This window comes from Hypanus sabinus, chromosome 22 (genome assembly GCF_030144855.1).
Source record: "Hypanus sabinus isolate sHypSab1 chromosome 22, sHypSab1.hap1, whole genome shotgun sequence".
Lineage (NCBI taxonomy): Eukaryota > Metazoa > Chordata > Chondrichthyes > Myliobatiformes > Dasyatidae > Hypanus > Hypanus sabinus.
In genome coordinates this window covers 38,043,184-38,061,372 of record NC_082727.1, presented here as the reverse complement: position 1 = coordinate 38,061,372, position 18,189 = coordinate 38,043,184, and the positions used below count along the sequence as shown (strand labels likewise).

Genomic DNA, 18,189 nt, shown 5'->3' with positions numbered 1-18,189 from the left:
GTTCCTATATATTACTTTTAATGCAGGATTGTATCCATATCTCTATTCAGCTTCCATACATTCTTGTCACAGCCTGCTTTCTTACCCATCTTTGTATCATCAGCAGATTTTAAAAACATGTTTGGTATATTCATCCAAGTCATTTAAATGAATTGTAAAATGTTGAGGCTCATCACTGAGGCACATAACTTATTAAATCATGCCAGCACCACCATTTATATCTAACCTGCTTCCTGTCAGCCAGCTTATCTTCTATCCACTCCAATATGCCATCAGCCACACTACATTTTTTTTTAATTTTTCTGGCCTTTTCTACATTTTAACACTCTTCATTCCATTCCCTCTTTCTATCAGGTAATTGCTTTTATTCTATTCCAGTGACTTAATTAATCTGTTTTCTCTTGTGGTTATAAACCTGAACTTTCCCAGTCACTTCAGTTTAATTTTCCATCACCATTTTATCAATTCCCTGTATCAAAGGGCTGATCCTCACCAAAACCAAAATGGCAAATGCATCCTTGTACAGCTTCCATTCAGAGCTCACTCCAAAATCTCAAATTTGTAAATCCTTCCTTCTTGCACCACCTACTTGTACAAAGGCACAAGCAACAGTCTGAACATCATTAATCCAAATATGTCATTTTTTTCCCCCAATCTAAATTCAACTCAGTTTTCCTGTGCGGGACTTATGATTTCAATCTCTTGAAATTAGAGGTTCCAACATTGACCAGGATATTCTTGCTTTCTGCAGTAGCCCCCAGACTTCACTGAATGCAATGAAGACATGTCAATTCCTTCTGCTGACCCAAACCCTTGTCTTTTTATATTATTCTAGAATCTCACACCACTTTGCTCTTTACTGTAGAATATAATTTGAAAACTAACTGAGCCCCAGTCTTTATTGTCTGATGTTGGGAGAAGGGAGTGTTATACCAACTGCTCCTTGAGCACAATAATCCCCTACTCAAACGGCTTCATTTCTTAAATGTGCTTTTACTAGATACACTGAAGATCCACAAAACTCCACATATTACTGTGATGTACCAGGACGTCTACTGCCTCAGGTCCAGCAACCTGGGTTCAATCTTGACAGTGCCACCTGTTTGGGATCTGCAGGTTCTCCCTGGGACCTGCAGATTTCCCTCCACATACAACAGACAAGCTAGTCAGTACGTTTATGGACTACTGTACATTTTCCCTAGTACAGATGTATGTTTGGAGAATTCGGTCTTTGATGGAAATGCAAGAGAAGAAAGGTTAAAGGGAAATGTGCAGAATAGGATTACTCTGAGAACCAGATCAACTCAATTGCTGGAATGATCTCCTTTGAGGTTATAAAGACATGATAATATAATCACAGGGAAGTCCCAACACATTATTGTCCCCTTGTATCTTGCTGTCAGTCAGAAAATATAGTTGCACAATTCTAAATTCCCACAATCACCAAACTGCTGCATGAAAGAAATTAAATTTACTACTTCAAGCAAATATTAATGATGGAATAAAAATATTTCCTGACAATATTCTTCGGCACACTCTTGGCATGCAGAAGCATAACAACCCAAAATCAGATAATCAGAAACATCATGCATCAATATAGAATTAAACTGTTAATTCCTAAGGGCAACTATAAAACCAATTCTGACACCATGCAACACATGGCTGGATAAACAGAAGCCTGAGCAGAGAAGGAGGCATTAAGCAGAGTCTCAAAAGGAAGTTATGAATGGGAATTCCAAAGCTTAAGTCCTTGGCATGTGAAGGCACCACCAATTGTAGAATAAAGGAAAACAGAACTGAGAGAGCACAAGGATGAGAAAAGGATGGAAGAGATTACTGAAAAAAGAGAGCATTCAAAATCAATGACAGCCATTGAGCCATTTTTTTAAATTAAGGCACTAGATCAGAAAGGACTTGGATGATAAGTAAATACTTCAGTAAGAGATTTATTGACTTATCAACAACTTAAAGTTATTGCAAATAAAGACAAAGTAAGCTTAAGGTGAAAGTTCAATTTAATATGCTAACAATGAAGTATTAGTTGCTGCAAGTGATGAAATACTAAGACTAAAGACAAACTTCTTATTCCTTCATCATTAAAAATTTGCACTTTTGAGTCCAGTCAATAATATAGCCACAAATGGAGTTTTAAATTGAGCTGAATTTCTAAAATGAATTTATAATTATAATTTCTACACAAGCACATTTGCATAGACACAAAGAAAACATAGAAAGTAAAAAATATAGAATAACTGATCTGTTAATCCAGCATTACTAGAAGAGAAAATGTTGGATGAGAAATGTTGAAAATAAAAGATGTGATTTTAAAACACAAAAAGTAAGAATATAATTGAACACAAAGTACACTGCAGATGCTGTGGTCAAATCAAGACGTACAAACAAGCTGGATGAACTCAGCAGGTCGGGCAGCATCCGTTGAAAGAAGCAGTCAACGTTTCGGGTCGAAACCCTTCGTCAGGACTAAAGGGGGGGCAGAAGCCCTATAAAGAAGATGGGGAGAGAGTGGAAAACCAATCAGAGGAAAGATCAAGGGGTGAGGGAGGGGTTAGGCAGGAGAGGTGAAGAAGGAATCTCAGGGGAAAGCACGATGGGTAGTAGAAGGCAGAGTCATGAGAGGTGATAGGCAGCGAGAAGAGGAGACAGAGTGAAGGTGGGATGGGGGAAGGGAGAGGGAGAGAACTACCGGAAGTTGGAGAATTCGATGTTCATACCATGGGGCTGGAAACTACCCAGACGGTATATGAGATGTTGTTCCTCCAACCGAAGTTTGGCCTCATCATGGCAGTAGAGGAGGCCATGTATAGATATATCCAAATGGGAATGTGAAGGAGAGTTGAAGTGAGTGGCAACCGGGAGATCCTGTCTGTTGTGGCGGACGAAGCGTAGGTGCTCGACGAAGCGGTCCCCTAATCTGCGTTGGGTTTCGCCGATGTAGAGGAGGCCGCACCGGGAGCACCGGATGCAATAAATTACCCCAACAGACTCACAAGTGAAGTGTTGCCTCACCTGGAAGGACTGTTTGGGGCCCTGAATGGTGGTAAGAGTAGAGGTTTGCAGGGATAAGTGCCAGGTGGGAGATCTGCAGGGAGGGACGTGTGGAGCAGGCAGTCGCGGAGGGAACGATCCCTGAGAAAAGCAGAGGGGTAGAGAGGGAAAGATGTCCTTAGTGGTGGGGTCCTGTTGAAGGTGGCGGAAGTTGCGGAGGATAATATGCTGGATCCGGAGGCTGGTGGAGTGACAGGTGAGGACAAGGAAGAGAATATAATTGAGTTTGATTATGTATCTAACCTTGGAATTTCACAAGATTTTCAAAAAAAAAAGATCACAAAAGTTAACTACATGGTTAAAGTAATGGCGTTGAGCTAATAAATTAGCATGGATTGAGTTGGTTAACAAATGTAAACAAGCAGTCAGAATAAAAGAGGGTTCATCTCAGGTTAGCATGCTGTCATTAATGGAGAAATCAGTATTGGGCAACTATTTCCAATCTGATTTGATTGAGAGAACACACTGAAATATGATAAGGATGTAATAAGGTCTCAAGACTACATAGGCGAGATGAGTGGGAACTGATGTGCTTATGGAGGTCAATATGGTAAAATGTGAATACATCCACTTCAGGAGAAAAAAAAATAGCGAGTATTTTTCTAAACTATGTAAAGTATTGATGCACAAAAGAACCTGGGTGTCCTTGTACACAAGACATTGAAAGCGAAAACACAAGAGCAAAAAGCAATCAGAAAGGTAAATGATATATTTCTTTTTGTTGCTGGAGGGTTTGACTGTAAGAATAGATACGCTTCTACAATTACATGGACTTTGGAATATCATACACTGTTCTCCCTACTGGAAAAGGGACACATATTATAAAAGGAATACAGCAAAGATTCCACAGGCTGGTTTCTAGAACTGACTTCACGCACCTCAGACTAAAATGATTCCACAGCCTGTGGTATCACAAACACAAGAAAATCTGCAGATGCTGGAAATCCAAAGCAACACACACACAAAATGCTGGAAGAACCTGGCAGGTCAGGTAGCATCCACAGAAAAGAGCAAACAGTTAACTTTTCTGGCCCAAATCCTTCATCAGGACTGTAAAGGAAGAGGCCCACTCTTATGCTCTTTCGACTTCTCCTCTATCTTTCCAGTCCTGATGAAGGGACTCAGCACAAAACACTGACTGCCTACTCTTCCATGGATACTGCCTGACCTGCTGAGATCCTCCAGCATCTTGTGTATATTGCCCTGTAGCCTGTAGACTCACTTTTAGGGACTGTGCAGCAAACATTTTCAATCTTACTTATTTACATGTTTTTAATTATTTCAACAATCTGTCCTCTTTTGCATATTTGTCAGTCTTTGTTAGGTGTTTTTTTTCATGGTTTCCATTGTATTTCTTTGTTTTCTGGTGGGTGCCTGGAGGATAATGAATCTCAAGTTTGTATATGATATACATACTTTGATAATGAATTTATTTTAAACTTTGAACTGGCAGGACTATCATATAAGAGATTGAATAAAATAGGCCCCTATTTGAATTGAACTGACTTTACTACTTACATCCATCATATACACAAGTAAAAATCTTTACGTTACGTTTCCGTCTAAATGTGCAATTTACAGTAATTTATAATTAGTATGTACAATAGAGTAGTCAATATAATATAGAAATACAGTTGCATTAGCACATTAAATAGTCTGATAGGCTGGTGGAAGAAGCTGTCCCTGTCTGGGAAGTTTCATATCTACAGATGTGCTGGGCTGGCCGCACCGCTCTCTGCAGAGTCCTGTGATTGACCACACAGCCGCTATGTACAAACCACATGAGATCCTTGGGGATGTTTATGCTGAGAAACTTAAAGCTGATCACCCACTCAACCCCAGATCCACTGATGTCAATAGGGGCTAGCCTATCTCCATTCCTCCTTTAGTCCACAACCAACTCCATAGTTTCTGTGACATTGAGGGAGAGATTGTTTTCTTGACACCACTGTGTCAAAGTGATGACTCCTCTGTAGGCTGCCTCATTATTATTTGAGATTATGCCAATCAGTGTATTGTTGTCAACAAATTTAATTAGCAGATTGGAGATGCTAATTTAGAAGAATGAGAGGCAACCATCAAACGGTTGAAGAATCTGGCATGAATCCTCAAATCCCAAGGACTTTCTACAAGACCACAATTGAGCACATCCTGACTGGCTGCATCACTGCCTGGTATGGGAACTGTACTTCCCTCAATCACAGGACTCTGCAGAGAGTGATGCGGACAGCCCAGCACACCTGTGGATGTGAACTTCCCACTATTCAGGACATTTACAGTGACTGGTGCGTATAAAAGGGCCAAAGGATCATTGGGGACCTGAGTCACCCCATCCACAATCTGTTCCAGCTGCTACCATCCAGGAAACAGTACAGGCTCTGAGACAGCTTCATCCCCCAGTCCATCACTGATTAATTCACATTGACACAAATGTATTTCTAAGCTATAATGATTGCTCAGGTTGTATATTTTACTGTACTTACTATTTATTACAAATTACTATAAATTGCACATGGCATATCCAGAGATATAACAAAGATTTTTATTCCTCACATATGTGAAGGATGTAACAATAATGTTAATTCAAGTCAATAACCTAATAAACAATATTCTTAGACCGCTCAATGGGGTAGATAAGGGAAATCTAAACTAAAGGTCACAGTCTTAAAATAAAGCTATTTAGTACTAAAATAAGAAATTTCTTCACCGGAAGTAGTAACTCTCTACTCTCGGATGACTGAGGAAGTTCAATCACTGACTGTGTTTAAAACAAAGTCATTAGATTTCTGGGTATAAAGCAATCAAGGAAGATGAAGATACACCATGGAAATGGTACTTGCGGTAGAAGATAAACCATGATATTTTTGGAATGGTGAAGTAAGCTCAGGAGGCTAAATGATCTAATCTTGTTCCTTTTTCTTATAAAATATCTACCATGAACTAGTGCAAACAAGCAGTAGAAAAGCTTTATTTTTTCCCTTCCCACATTGAGTAGTATTTAGTGGTAACTTGGTGTAATTGTACAGAAGTATCGTTGTTACAAAAGTAGTGTTGAGTTAGAACAATTTCATCATCTTTTGTGTTTAAGCTGAAAATAAGCTATAGTGAAGTACGGTACTGTCAACAGTATACAAATTGATTATGGTGAACTATATACTTTCAAAATGTAAAACTTTTGAAGGCTTGCTGACATAAGTATGTGATCACTTGAGTTCAGTGAGATGTTCTCCGAAGGCATTGTCTATTGGTTGTGGTAGAGGCTGATCTGGGATCCACATATTCTGGTGCAGTATGGACATTAGTAAGTGGAGGTTGTGTTACTGGTTGGGTCTATTGGTCGTTAATTCTCTCCCTTCCCAGCTGCCACTTGTTCTCTGCTGCACAGTGGAGGTTGCCCTCGTGCAGCACAGCTCCCTCGAACAGATTTCCTCCACTGCATCTATTGGGCGCAATATCTTCGTAGTTTCTAAATGTAATGTTGAAATTCTTCAGGCTAACTTTAATGTTATTTACGAAGCATTTCCTTTACCCACCAAGGGCTCACTGCTCTTCCTTCAACTGGAAGTAAAGGATCTGTTTGGGGAGACAGGAGTTAGGAATGCAAATGAGATGACCTGTCCAATGGAGTTGGTATTTCCCTATCACAGTGAAGATGCTGTTCATGCTGTCCTCCTCCAGTATCCTAGTGTTACTGCTTCTCTCCTTTTAGGTGATCCTCAAAATCTTTCATAAGGATCTTTGGTGGCACTGTTCCAGGACTTTCAGGGGCCTCCTGTAGATGGTTCATGATTCAGCTCCATACATTAATGTAGGAAGGACAACTGCTCTATATATAGATCAAAGATTTTGTTTGGACACGTAGGTCAAGGTCTTCAAAGACTCTTTGCCGTAATTTTACATAAGCTCCACTAGTACTACTGAGGCAGTGGTTGACCTCTGAGGTGACGTCTGGTTTTGAGAAGAAAATGCTGCCAAGGTAGGGAAAGTAGTCTACATTTTCAAGGCTAATATCGCCATCTTTTATAGAGGGCTGGATAAATAGCCAGTTCGGCAGTGGCCAATATAGGACATGTATCTTCTGTATATTCAAGGCAAGACCTACGGTGCTATATGCCTTGGCAAAGGCATTCAAGGTACATCAGAGATCTACTTAAGAGTGTGCTGACATGACATGGTCATGTGCACATCGAAGCTCTAAGATAGTGGTGGTGTTGACCTTGTTCTTACCTTGAACTGACTGAGGTTGAAAAACCTGTTGCTATTCTATACACGATGGGGATTCCCTGTGACAGGCCTTGGCCAATAAGGTGAAGTATGGCAGCAATAAAAATAGCAAATAAGGTGGGCACAATAATACAGCCCGTTTGACTCTTGTCTTGACAGTGAAGGGTTCTGATTCAGCACCACTATTGCTGAGAACTGAGGCTGCTTTGCCATCATGCAGTACCCTCAGTATAAGTACCTGCTCCCAAAAGGATAAATTTTAAGGGCCACCTCACTTTATTGCAAATGAGTGCAAAAGGGTTAAGCTCAGAAAAAATTCAATGCCATGAATTCCTGCTCCCACTATAGTATGTAACTCAGGTCATACTGCTTTTCTTAAAGCATTCTTATTTCCTACATGTACATATCTACTAGATATTCCTGTAATACATCAGCTCAGTTTCTCTGTGGTATGTTTCATCTCACATTGACCTCCACAAACTATGAACCAAGTCTTCCTTAAGTCTCCAATTTTACTCCTCCTTTAACCACAGGTGCCCAATGCCTAGATTTAAATGTTTAGCTTATTTTACTATTGCGAATATGCACATAAGGTCAGGGTCCTAGGGGACATTATTGATTACAAGATTCCCATCCAAAACAGCAGCCCAAACAACTTTTGTCAATTACTTCCGCATGCTTTAACATTCCAGATATTTTTACCAAAACAATACTTATTAAACACCGTTTTTCAAAAGCCATATCTAACTCCATTATCACTACATTATTATTCCCTCCCCTTTGTGAGCAAACAGGTGTCTGTGGATTTTAATATTACACCTTAATTGTCAAATTTTAAATGATAGTGCAGAATATGAAGAATTTGCTACTCAACAGTACACAAAGCAGAAAAGAAAGAAAATAATTTTCTACTACTACTTTTTCTGGCTTTAATAACCTTGTAACTTCCCAAAGAGGGGTAAATTGGGGAGTAAAGAGTAAGCAGCAAATTTTTAAAAAATCATTCAATGGTAACAGAAACTGGCTTCACATGTGTTTACACCCATCCTAAAAGGGGCAAGCTCAGCAAACAACTAAACATCAGAACACTGCTTGATCATTACTATATAGGTAATCATAATTGAATACGCACATCATATTTGTTAATCCAATTGACCACTGGGCTATACTTCAGATAATCACATCCATCAATAGAGGGTAACTTTGAAACTCTAAAAATCCCAGACCTAATTCTCAATGCTACTACAATTCAAGCATGAAAAATTAAAAATGATAAATCTGAAACCATTCTATACAAATGGATTTACTTTTGTGTATAAGAATTTTGAAACAGGGTGTTTATTAAGCTGTGTGGTAAAAGTTCAGGCACATTTAATAAATTTGGCAAGAATAGGAAGGTGATAGAAAGGATGTAGAAAATGATGTCCTTACAGGACCCTGATCTTGAGTGTAGAGTAATAATGAAATAAGCCAAAAATATACATATACTTTAGGTGAGAAACATCTGTAGATAAAGGTTAACATAACTCATGACTCCATAAAACAGGGAAGAGAAGAGTTTTGTTCTGAACAAGGAAAAGTGAGTGGTCATTGTGCAGCACACTTAATACATTATATCTCATGTGAGCATAAAATAAGGTAGTAAGAATGTATAACATTAAATTTAACACTATCCACATACTGTATATCCCCATAATTTGCAATTCTGTAGCCAGGTTTTGGGATGGACTGAAAGAGTGATAACCGGCACTTACAGAACTCAGACTTATGAAGGTCTTGAAAGCCATAGTGAAGAAAAGTCTAGGGAAACAGATCCTGAAATTAGAGCCAAAACATGAAGAAACTACCATTAATGGAATGGAGACAAGATGGGGATCCACAGATGACAAACACCATGAAAGAGAAATGAACATATGCCTGAGGTAGATAACAGAGTTAAGGGCATGAGATGAGAATTTTAAGCATTAGATAATTTGCAGGGAAAGAGCATAGGTTAAAAAACAAAAACAAAATGACAGCTGATGAGGATCAAGTGTTACAAACCTAACTCAAGGGTTATAAGTTACAAGTGATAAAAGCTAAATCAAAGGTTATAAAGGAAAGCTTGCAAAAGTTACCTACTTTAGAGATGTTAATTTCAATGTAATTGAAGTAAATGGCCAGCATCATGAATTTTGAATCCGTAACATGTTATAATGGAAACTGTTTCTTGAAGTTCTATTATGGCTGATACAGAACACTAATGGCAGGCATAGTCTACTTCAGCTGGAAAAGATGTTGCCACCAGTACCAAGTGAACAGTTTCTGGTAAGGTGAGAAAAAAAAAATGACTGGCTCTCTCAAAACACAACTGATTGAAATTCTGAGCACCTTGAGACAGGAGATCAAGAGTACAGAAAGTACAAGAAAAGTGCAGAAGAGTTGAAACATGTAATCTAGAAGTTGACCTGACATCAGAAGGACAGATGGATGAGGGTACACCTCAAAGAAATCTGGTGATAGCACATTGCATTGGTTTGGTTAAGACAAATAAAGCAAAATCAAACAGATAGAAGGAGAACACCACGATAATCCACAATGAATGCAGCAAGTAGCTTATTTGACATTTTTTAAAATTAAATGTTCTGTAGACAAAAAGGGAAACATTTAGTGACTTATAATACATCTGATAGTTGTCCTGTGTGGCGGTGGTGGGGCTTGGTGGGCAAGCAGCGTGGTGGCAATTTGAAGAGGCAGGGCATTCAAAGATCTTTTGACAAATATAAAAACAAACAGAAGAGTTTGACCCAGTGCACTTCTTGAGGATGCTCTTAGTATAGCTTTGAAAAAAATGGGTAGAGAATCCAAGAAAGTGAAGTTGCATCTAACAATGGTGTGTGTGAAGACAGGTAATTACAGCAGCAAGAGTTGACTTGGGTTTTCACAAAGTGAATCTGATGAAAGGGATAAGTTTGGAGGCAGCAGAGCAATTGAAAGTTTACATGGACTAATGGAAACATTATGAGCACATTTCCATGAGCAGTTAGGTAGGTGGGTGGGGAGGAAAGCAACTCAGAGTTTGAGAGAAAGTATATGAGGAATCCAAGTTTAATTTTTCTTTACAGGCAGAGGATTTGAAACTGGTTAAATGCCATAGATGATAACAGAGGAAAGGAAAGCTTAAAAGACAATTGCATTAATTATTAATACCACAAAACTAGTAAGGTTAAATGGATTGGCATTGATTTGAATAAGATTGGACAATTGCAGAATTGCAGACAAATAAAAATAAATATTACTCAGCAGAGGAGAAACAGAGACTTTGATGAGAACAGGAAGAAATAAGTTAACTTAAAAAGTGCTGTAGATAATGGGAATTTTAACAGAAAGATAGCAGAATAGAAACAATTCAGGCGAAAAGATACCAGAGGTCAAGAAGAGTCTTGTATTACTGCCAAGAGCAAAACAGGCAAGAAGTGGAAGGCAAACGCTACTCTCCACGAGTGTCAACAGATTTACCTTTAAGTTGCTGCTGGATAACAACTACTTGAAAGCCTTGTAAACAAGAAAAAGACAACCATGCACATATGGGATCAAGTCACTGGTGAACAAGCAATAAAGATGAGGAGACTTGCAGAAGGTTGAGACTTGCTTTAACCAAAGTTCATCACAAATAGAGAATCGTAGTGGTCCATGTATGTGTCAGTGATTGTTAGTACAAGTTGTAACAAAAATGAGTATACAAATCCTACTGCCCTTTCAATAAGATCATCGTAGATCTAGTTTTGCCTTCAACCCCATTTTCCTGCCTATTTCCTATAACTCTAGGCTCCTTATTGTCAACACAAAATTAATCAGCCTTAAATTTTCAATTATTTTCTCCATTGTCCTGTCATTCTCATCAAAATTGACCTATCAAGTCCCATCAGAATCTTATTTAAGAAGAAATCAAAGAATGTGAGGTTATAACAGAAAAATGATACTGAGATAGATGATCAGCTATAAAAGATAGAACAGGCACAATCAACCTATTAGTTTATTCTTGCTTTTATTTCTGTGTTCTTAAGCAGATCCCTCCCATTCTTCTTAGTGTAGAATGTCGGTTGAAGTTGAACTAGAAATATAGGTTTGGGCTGAGGTGAGTGCAATTAACATGTTAATAAAGACTACAAGAGAGTGGAGAAAGTTCAAGAAACTAACTAATAAAGACCAATGGGAGCCAATAACAGTCAAAATATTCAAGTAAAATGGCCTTCCTAAAATGAGACCAAAGCTCTCTGCTTAATGAAAGGGAAGACTTCCTAACTCTTTCTAATTCCATTCCACTTGCCAACATCCACTTGCCTTCACTTGTTACCTTTTCTTTTCTTAAAAAAAATAACACCACTCAATACCAACATTTAATGGTCTTACTCAATTTAAATATAAGAATACAAGAGCAGGGATGTGATGCTAAGGCTTTATAAAGGCACTGGTGAGCCCTCACCTTGAGTACTGTGAACAGTTTAGGGCTCCTCACCTGAGAAAAAATGTGCTGGCATTGGAGATAATTCAGAAGAGGTTCACAGGATGATTCCAGGAATTAAAGAGTTATCATATGAGGAACATTTCATATGGGTTTGTACTCACTGGAATTTAGAAGAATGAGGGGGTTTCTCATTGAAACTCATCAAATGTTGGAAGACCTAGACAGAGTAGATGTGAAAAGGATGTTTCCCATGGTGGGGAAATCTAGGACAAGAGGGCACAGCCTCAGGATAGAGGGGCATCCATTTGAATCAGAGATGTGGAGAAATTTCTTTCGCCAGAGGGTGGTGAACTTGTGGAATTTATTACCACAGGCAGTGTGGAGGCCAGGTCATTAGGGGTATTTAAGGCAGAGCTTGATAGGTTCTTTATTGGACATGGCATCAAAGGTTATGGAGAGAAGGCAGGGAAGTGGGGCTGAGGAGGGGAGAAAAGGATCAGCCATGATTGAATGGCGGAACAGACTCAATGGGTCAAATGGCCTAATTCTGCTTCTATGTCTTATGCTCTTAGATAATATCGTTTTCTAATTATCCTAATAAGTGCCCCATCACAAAAGTTCTTTCAAGAAGATGCTATCTGCCATCTTGTTGCTCACTGCACTTTTTAAATATGATCTAACATGTCATTAACAACTTTATCTTGTAAATGCGGTAGGTTACAAGTCTTATGCACACAAGTTTTAATTAGCCTTTATGCCTTTTGAGTTGTAGTTTTCACAACTTATTTTCTCCATCAAACTTTATATCATCATCCAAATCAATAAATTACACTCTAATTATCTAATTACAGACTGAAAGCAACTGAAGTTCCAATTGATTCACCTAGTTATAACTTGCCAAACTTAAAATTACCAGTTTATCCTTTGTTTTCTGATTGTCAAATTGTCTATTGATGCAGTTATCGTTGTCTCACTTTTTACTACAGTAATCTTTAAGGACTCGCATATAAATCTAAAGTACATTAGGTCCACGGGATAGCTTTCCTCTACCCTACTAGCTCCTCAAAGATTTATAGTAACTCTTAAATATGATTTTTCTTAAAAAAAATCATGACCATGTCTAATCACATTATGCTTTATTCATACTTCCTTAATAAGAGACTCCAGTATCTTCCCCAAAAACTGATGTTGGGTTAACTAGTCTGTGGTACTTACTTCATGTTCAAGAAATGGAGGAGAGGAGTGTACAATGTATAAAAAGGAATAATTCACAGATTATCTAGGGAAAACCTTTGAGTCCAGAACTTTGACAAACTGGGATATAATATGGAACAGGCTGGGAGTGAACTGTAGAATGAAAAAGTGGACAGAGCAAAAGTGTAAGAGATCACATCAGACAGATGTTAGGGTAGTGAATGCAAAGCAGACTTTGAAATGATAAGTTATTGATTACAGAAGTTAACAGCCAACTGGTACCCAATGCACTTGGTAAGCTGGAGGTCTGAGATTACCAGCACAAGTTGTAAAGAGCACAAGTGCTCACTGGATAAGAGTTTGAGGAAAGAGGAGTACTTCTAGCTGCCAACCAACAACTGATCGGCTTTTCTATAAGCAAGATTATTTAGTACAATACAGTAGAAGGTAATTAACTGAGCAGCCATGATGGAAGCCTAATCATTCCATTTCAAAGGTCATTCCTCTTATCAGAAAGCAGAAACAATTTTAATTACATTAAGAGTTCACTATTATTATAAAAAAATCTTTTACCACAACTGTGCTTTAAGCATTTTCTTCGTGCTTGTACTCAGCTTTCCAGTAAACATCATTTTCAATGTAATTGTTTCATATTTTGTCAAGTGCAATTATTGACGTTGAATACACACAATTCTGATCTAATATTCCTGGGCTACAATTCAGAAACATATAGGATGATTCTTGCAGCTTTACTTACAAGTGTGTAGACACTCAGTCACTGTAGTTGGCTTGATAAGATAGCCCTTGCAGATGTAACAAGTGATGAAGGCGTTAAATTCTCTGACTAGGTGTTTCCTTTGTGCAGCCATTGTTGGGACAAGATTTACAGTAAAAGAACAGGAAAATCAGGCCAGAGTTGACAGGTGGCAGTATGTTTACAGGACCTGCTGTGCTGCACGGCACAGCTGCACTTCTCCAGGCATCTGTCTGAGAAATTTGTTGGAACAATTTGAAGAAAATCAACTTCTCCAGGAGCGCATTGTCCTTTAATCAAGGACCAAGGTTATGCTTTTTCTCTTCTGTGTTGTATAAAGTGTCCCAAACCTACAGCATTACAAGATAAAGATGTTAACTGAACGTTAAATCATATTGAAAAACAATGCAGTGGTAGTCTATCAGTTACTCTAAAACTACCACTTTACTCATTCAGAATGGCTCTTTGAAGTTTTACTTCTTTCTGATGCAATTTAACATTCAAATGTAAATTAACGTTATACATTACATGATACTCCCAAGTCATAATCTTATAAGTATTAATTAATTGTTTTACTTAGGAGTGATGACATACCTTTAGGCATTTTTAAGCTTTAATATTAGAACCAATAGAATTGATACCCAAGTACAAAAATTGCTCCAAAGTTATTGTAATGCAGGGCTAGTGAGCACTTCAAAAAACGTTTTTATTATAATAAATGGTATTTATTTTGGAAGCATTCCTTTCAATATGAAGAACAGTTGTAGAATAAAATACCATCTATAAATAGCTTACAGATATAAAGTACAATAAAATACTGAAAAACACGTAAAAGGAGTTTGTCATCTCAATGGGGAATTTCCAGTCTCAAACTCATATCAAAAGCAAGGACAATCATACTGCAAATTAAATCGGTTACATGGGGGAATCTGCAGTTTGCTTATTAGTTTTAGAGATCTTTCACAAAAAATACTTCAAAAACAAATTTGTAATTATTCTTTAAATCAGGGCCTGTATATTAAGAACCAAGTATTTTACTAATATAACCTATGATTCAGAAATATAGCCATTCAGCTTAATAATAATTGGAAGCTTGGGTGAATATTATAACTATTTATCCGGACTTGCAAAATTCTGACGGGATAGTATATATGTTTTATCAATGACTCTGCGATTTGAAACTTTACTATTAATCCATATGCCATTACAAAATGCCTTTTACCCGTCACTGCCCCACAACTTCCCGACGCCGCACGTTGAATGCTACTTGTGCATCCTCACGCAGCGACGGGTGTTAAGATGCAGCTGTGTGTAAAAGTAGGCCGTATCGCATTACTGGCCACCAATCGGGCATCCTTAATTTTACAAAGACCCTTGCCTTCTTTGCCGAACAGCAAATAAATGGGTACACTGTGCGAGCCGAACACGTGGAGCCCTGTCAGTTTCACTCGCTGTGTGCTGTCGGCTTGTGTGCGCAGGTGTGTGCGTGGACCTAGTGCGCACTGCACTTAGAAGAAGCCGTTCCAATTTCACCACACGGTCCCGGCAATGCTGTCCATGTATATCAGCTGACATGCTACGCAATAAATATTATCCTTGGGGTGCACTGGAGTATTGTTTATCCACAAACATAAACTCATCTCACCACTTTTATCTCTCGCACCGGAGAGATGCCGATTGCTTGAAGCAATCCCTCCCTGGGAAATTAAAAAAAAACTACGCAGCATGATGTAGCTGCTGGCTAGAGGCAAGGGGAAAGCGAAAGCCCGCTTACACTGTACCACCGAACGGTACCAAGCGCGCTATATGTCTGCCTCTCATCAGGAAGCCACCAGCGTCACTATTTGCGTCAGTCTGCCAGAGAGGGGGGAGAAACAGGTCCGTTCGGACCCGGAGCCACAATTAAATTGTGTAAGTCGTTTTAACAATCCGATCGGATCCGGCGGGGAGGAAGGGAGAGGCACGGAGCCGCGTCTCAGCCCGGCTCGTCTCTGCCTCTCTTCCCCCCACCCTCCCCGCCACCCGCCCCGCTCTAGATACATTAAAAAAAAGCGCTAGAAGTTTCCAACACAGTTTTGTGGCGCATTATTTATTTCCCAGCTGCCGGGCACCTTAACTTCAAGGCTGCTGTACTACCACTAACGGCAAGGTCGCTCGGCGTCTGCCTTGGCAACTTGATCCTGACACATGATCGCATCCTACACAAACTTTACGGTGCTGGAGATAAGACCCGGCACGGCTCGGCTCGGCTCGGCTCAGTAAGACACACATCTCACCCTTTCCCTTGACTACCCCTCCCAATAAACAAAAACTCCTGAGTTATGATTTCTTCCTTCTGGCGAATGCGTTCCTTACCTTATTTTTTTCTCTCTCTCTCTCTCTCAAGAGGCCATAGTGATTACAAGAGGACTAGAGTAAAAAAAATATTGTTGTGGAGTGAAGCCCAGTCGGATGATGCCTCAACAACCAAAATAAATAAGGCAGAGAAGGGGGAGGGGGGAGAGGAGAAGCTGAAAGGGCCAAGTTTGTCTTGTGGGTGAATGGCAGTAAGCACTTGATACACTGTAATGAGCAGTAGTGAAAACACGGAAATACTCCGAGGGCGGAGGAGTTAGTTCTGCGCTTGTTTACGCATCGCCCGGGCACTCCACACCACGCCGCGCTGATTGGACCCAAACTAGGGCGCCCGCTTTGAATCTACTCCCTGGCCGCACCGCCCCCGTGGGCCGCGCCCGGCCCTCTCGCCTGCTGACCTCTGCCCCTCCCCTCTTAGCCCCCCGCCGTAAGAGCGGTCCCGCCACGTCCGGTGACAAAGTTGGCGGCGAGGCGAGGCGAGGCGCTGCCCCGCCTCGGTGCTGTTGGAAAGAGCCCGGCGAGTCGGCTCGGCTGGGGCGAACTGAGCGGGAAGGGCGGGTGCTGGTGCGATCGCCGAGGCCGCAGGTGGTGGTGGCGGTGGCGGCGGCGGCGACCGAGTGCCGCCGGTAACCGTACCGTACCTGCGGGCCCGGCGCCGCTCGTGTTTGGGGCGTTGGGGAACTGGGCAGTAACATCTTGTCGGATCAACGGCAAGGTCCGGCGTGACATAATCGCCGTAGCAACCCGCAGAACACATGACATCATTGTTTTGGTGTCCTTAAAATGTGTGATGTCACAATTTCAAATTCTACCGCCGGTGACGTCATCGACTCTCTGATACTCTTTACTGCGTCATGCATCATCACCTGGTCACTTAGAATTAAGGATTCATTCAATGATGAAAAAAAAGTTAAAAGTAAATTTATTATCAAAGTACATATATGTCACCATATACAATCCTGAGATTCATTTTCTTGTGGGCATACTCAATAAATCTATAATAGAATAATAACCATAATAGGATTAATGGAAGACTCCAGCAACTGGGCATTCAGCCAGTGTGCAAAAGACAACAAACTGCAACTACTGAAAGAAATAATAAATAATCAAGAAATATTAATAACTTAAGAGTCCTTGAATGTGAGTCCATAAGTTGTGGAAAGAGTTCATGATGGGGCAAGTGAAGTTACCCCCCCCCCTTTGGTTGAGGAGTAATAACTGTTCCTGAACCTGGTGGTATGAGTCCTGAGGCGCCTGTACCCTCTTCCTTGATGGCAGCAGTGAGAAGAGTCCATCTCCTGGGGTGGTGGGGGAGGGAGGGAATTCCCTGATTATGGATATTGCTTTCTTGCAACCACCTTCCATGTAGATTTGCTCAATGGAGGACAGGGTTTTACCCATGATGGACTGGACCGCATCCAGTACTTTCTGCAGGATTTTCCATTCAAGGGCATTGGTGTTTCCATACCAGGGTGTAATACAGCCAGTCATTAACTCTCCACCATACATCTGCAAAGCTTGTCAAAGCTTTAGAAGTCATGCCAAATCTTTGCAAACTCCCAAGGAAGTAGAGGTGTTGCCATACTTTCTTGGTAATTGTATTTATATGCTGGGCCCAGGACAAGTCCTCAGAAATGATAGCAGTGAGGAATTTAAAGTTGCTGACCTGCTGTTCCTCTAATGAGAAATGGCTCATGGACCTCAGTTTTCCTTCTGGTCAATAACCAGCTTTTTTTCTCTCTCTCTCTCTCTCTCTCTCTCTCTCTCTCTCTCTCTCTCTCTCTCTCTCTCTCTCTCTCTCTCTCTCTCTCTCTCTCTCTCTCTCTTCCCCCCCCCCCTCCCTCCCCGTTGGCACCCAGCTTAATGGTGCATTACCGCCTCCTTCTGTTCCGGAGTATGCGATGGACTCACATTCTAAATCCCTTCACCCAATCGCACACATACACATACCCTAACCTGCACTTTATCCTCCCCATCTTAGTACCCTATTTCTGTTTATCCATCATATCCTATAAAAAACCCCTGTACCCCTTAAGAAAGCTAAAAATACCCTGACCTGTGTTCTCTCACCCATGCCCAGCAACTCCTTTAATGTGAATTCCTGCACCCCCAATTCCCTTAGATTAATTCTCATCATCTCTCTCTGTAT

General features: G+C 40.2%; 1 protein-coding gene across 4 annotated transcripts in view; it reads right to left on the bottom strand.

Annotated features, from left to right (window-relative positions):
• Positions 1–16,780, bottom strand: part of pcgf5b (polycomb group ring finger 5b) — a 152,504-nt gene extending 135,724 nt beyond the window's left edge. The window contains exons 1-3 of one of the 4 annotated variants that reach the window (XM_059947528.1): positions 16,682–16,780; positions 16,041–16,094; positions 13,689–14,035 (exon numbers count right to left, since the gene is read on the bottom strand). In XM_059947528.1, coding sequence (XP_059803511.1) covers positions 13,689–13,800 — 112 coding nt within the window. In that variant the 5' untranslated portion in view covers positions 13,801–14,035; positions 16,041–16,094; positions 16,682–16,780. Of the gene's footprint in view, positions 1–13,688; positions 14,036–15,330; positions 15,440–15,796; positions 15,858–16,040; positions 16,095–16,681 lie in introns of those variants that run through there. The other 3 variants (XM_059947530.1, XM_059947529.1, XM_059947531.1) reach the window with 3 other exon arrangements.
• Positions 16,781–18,189: the final 1,409 nt, after the last annotated feature.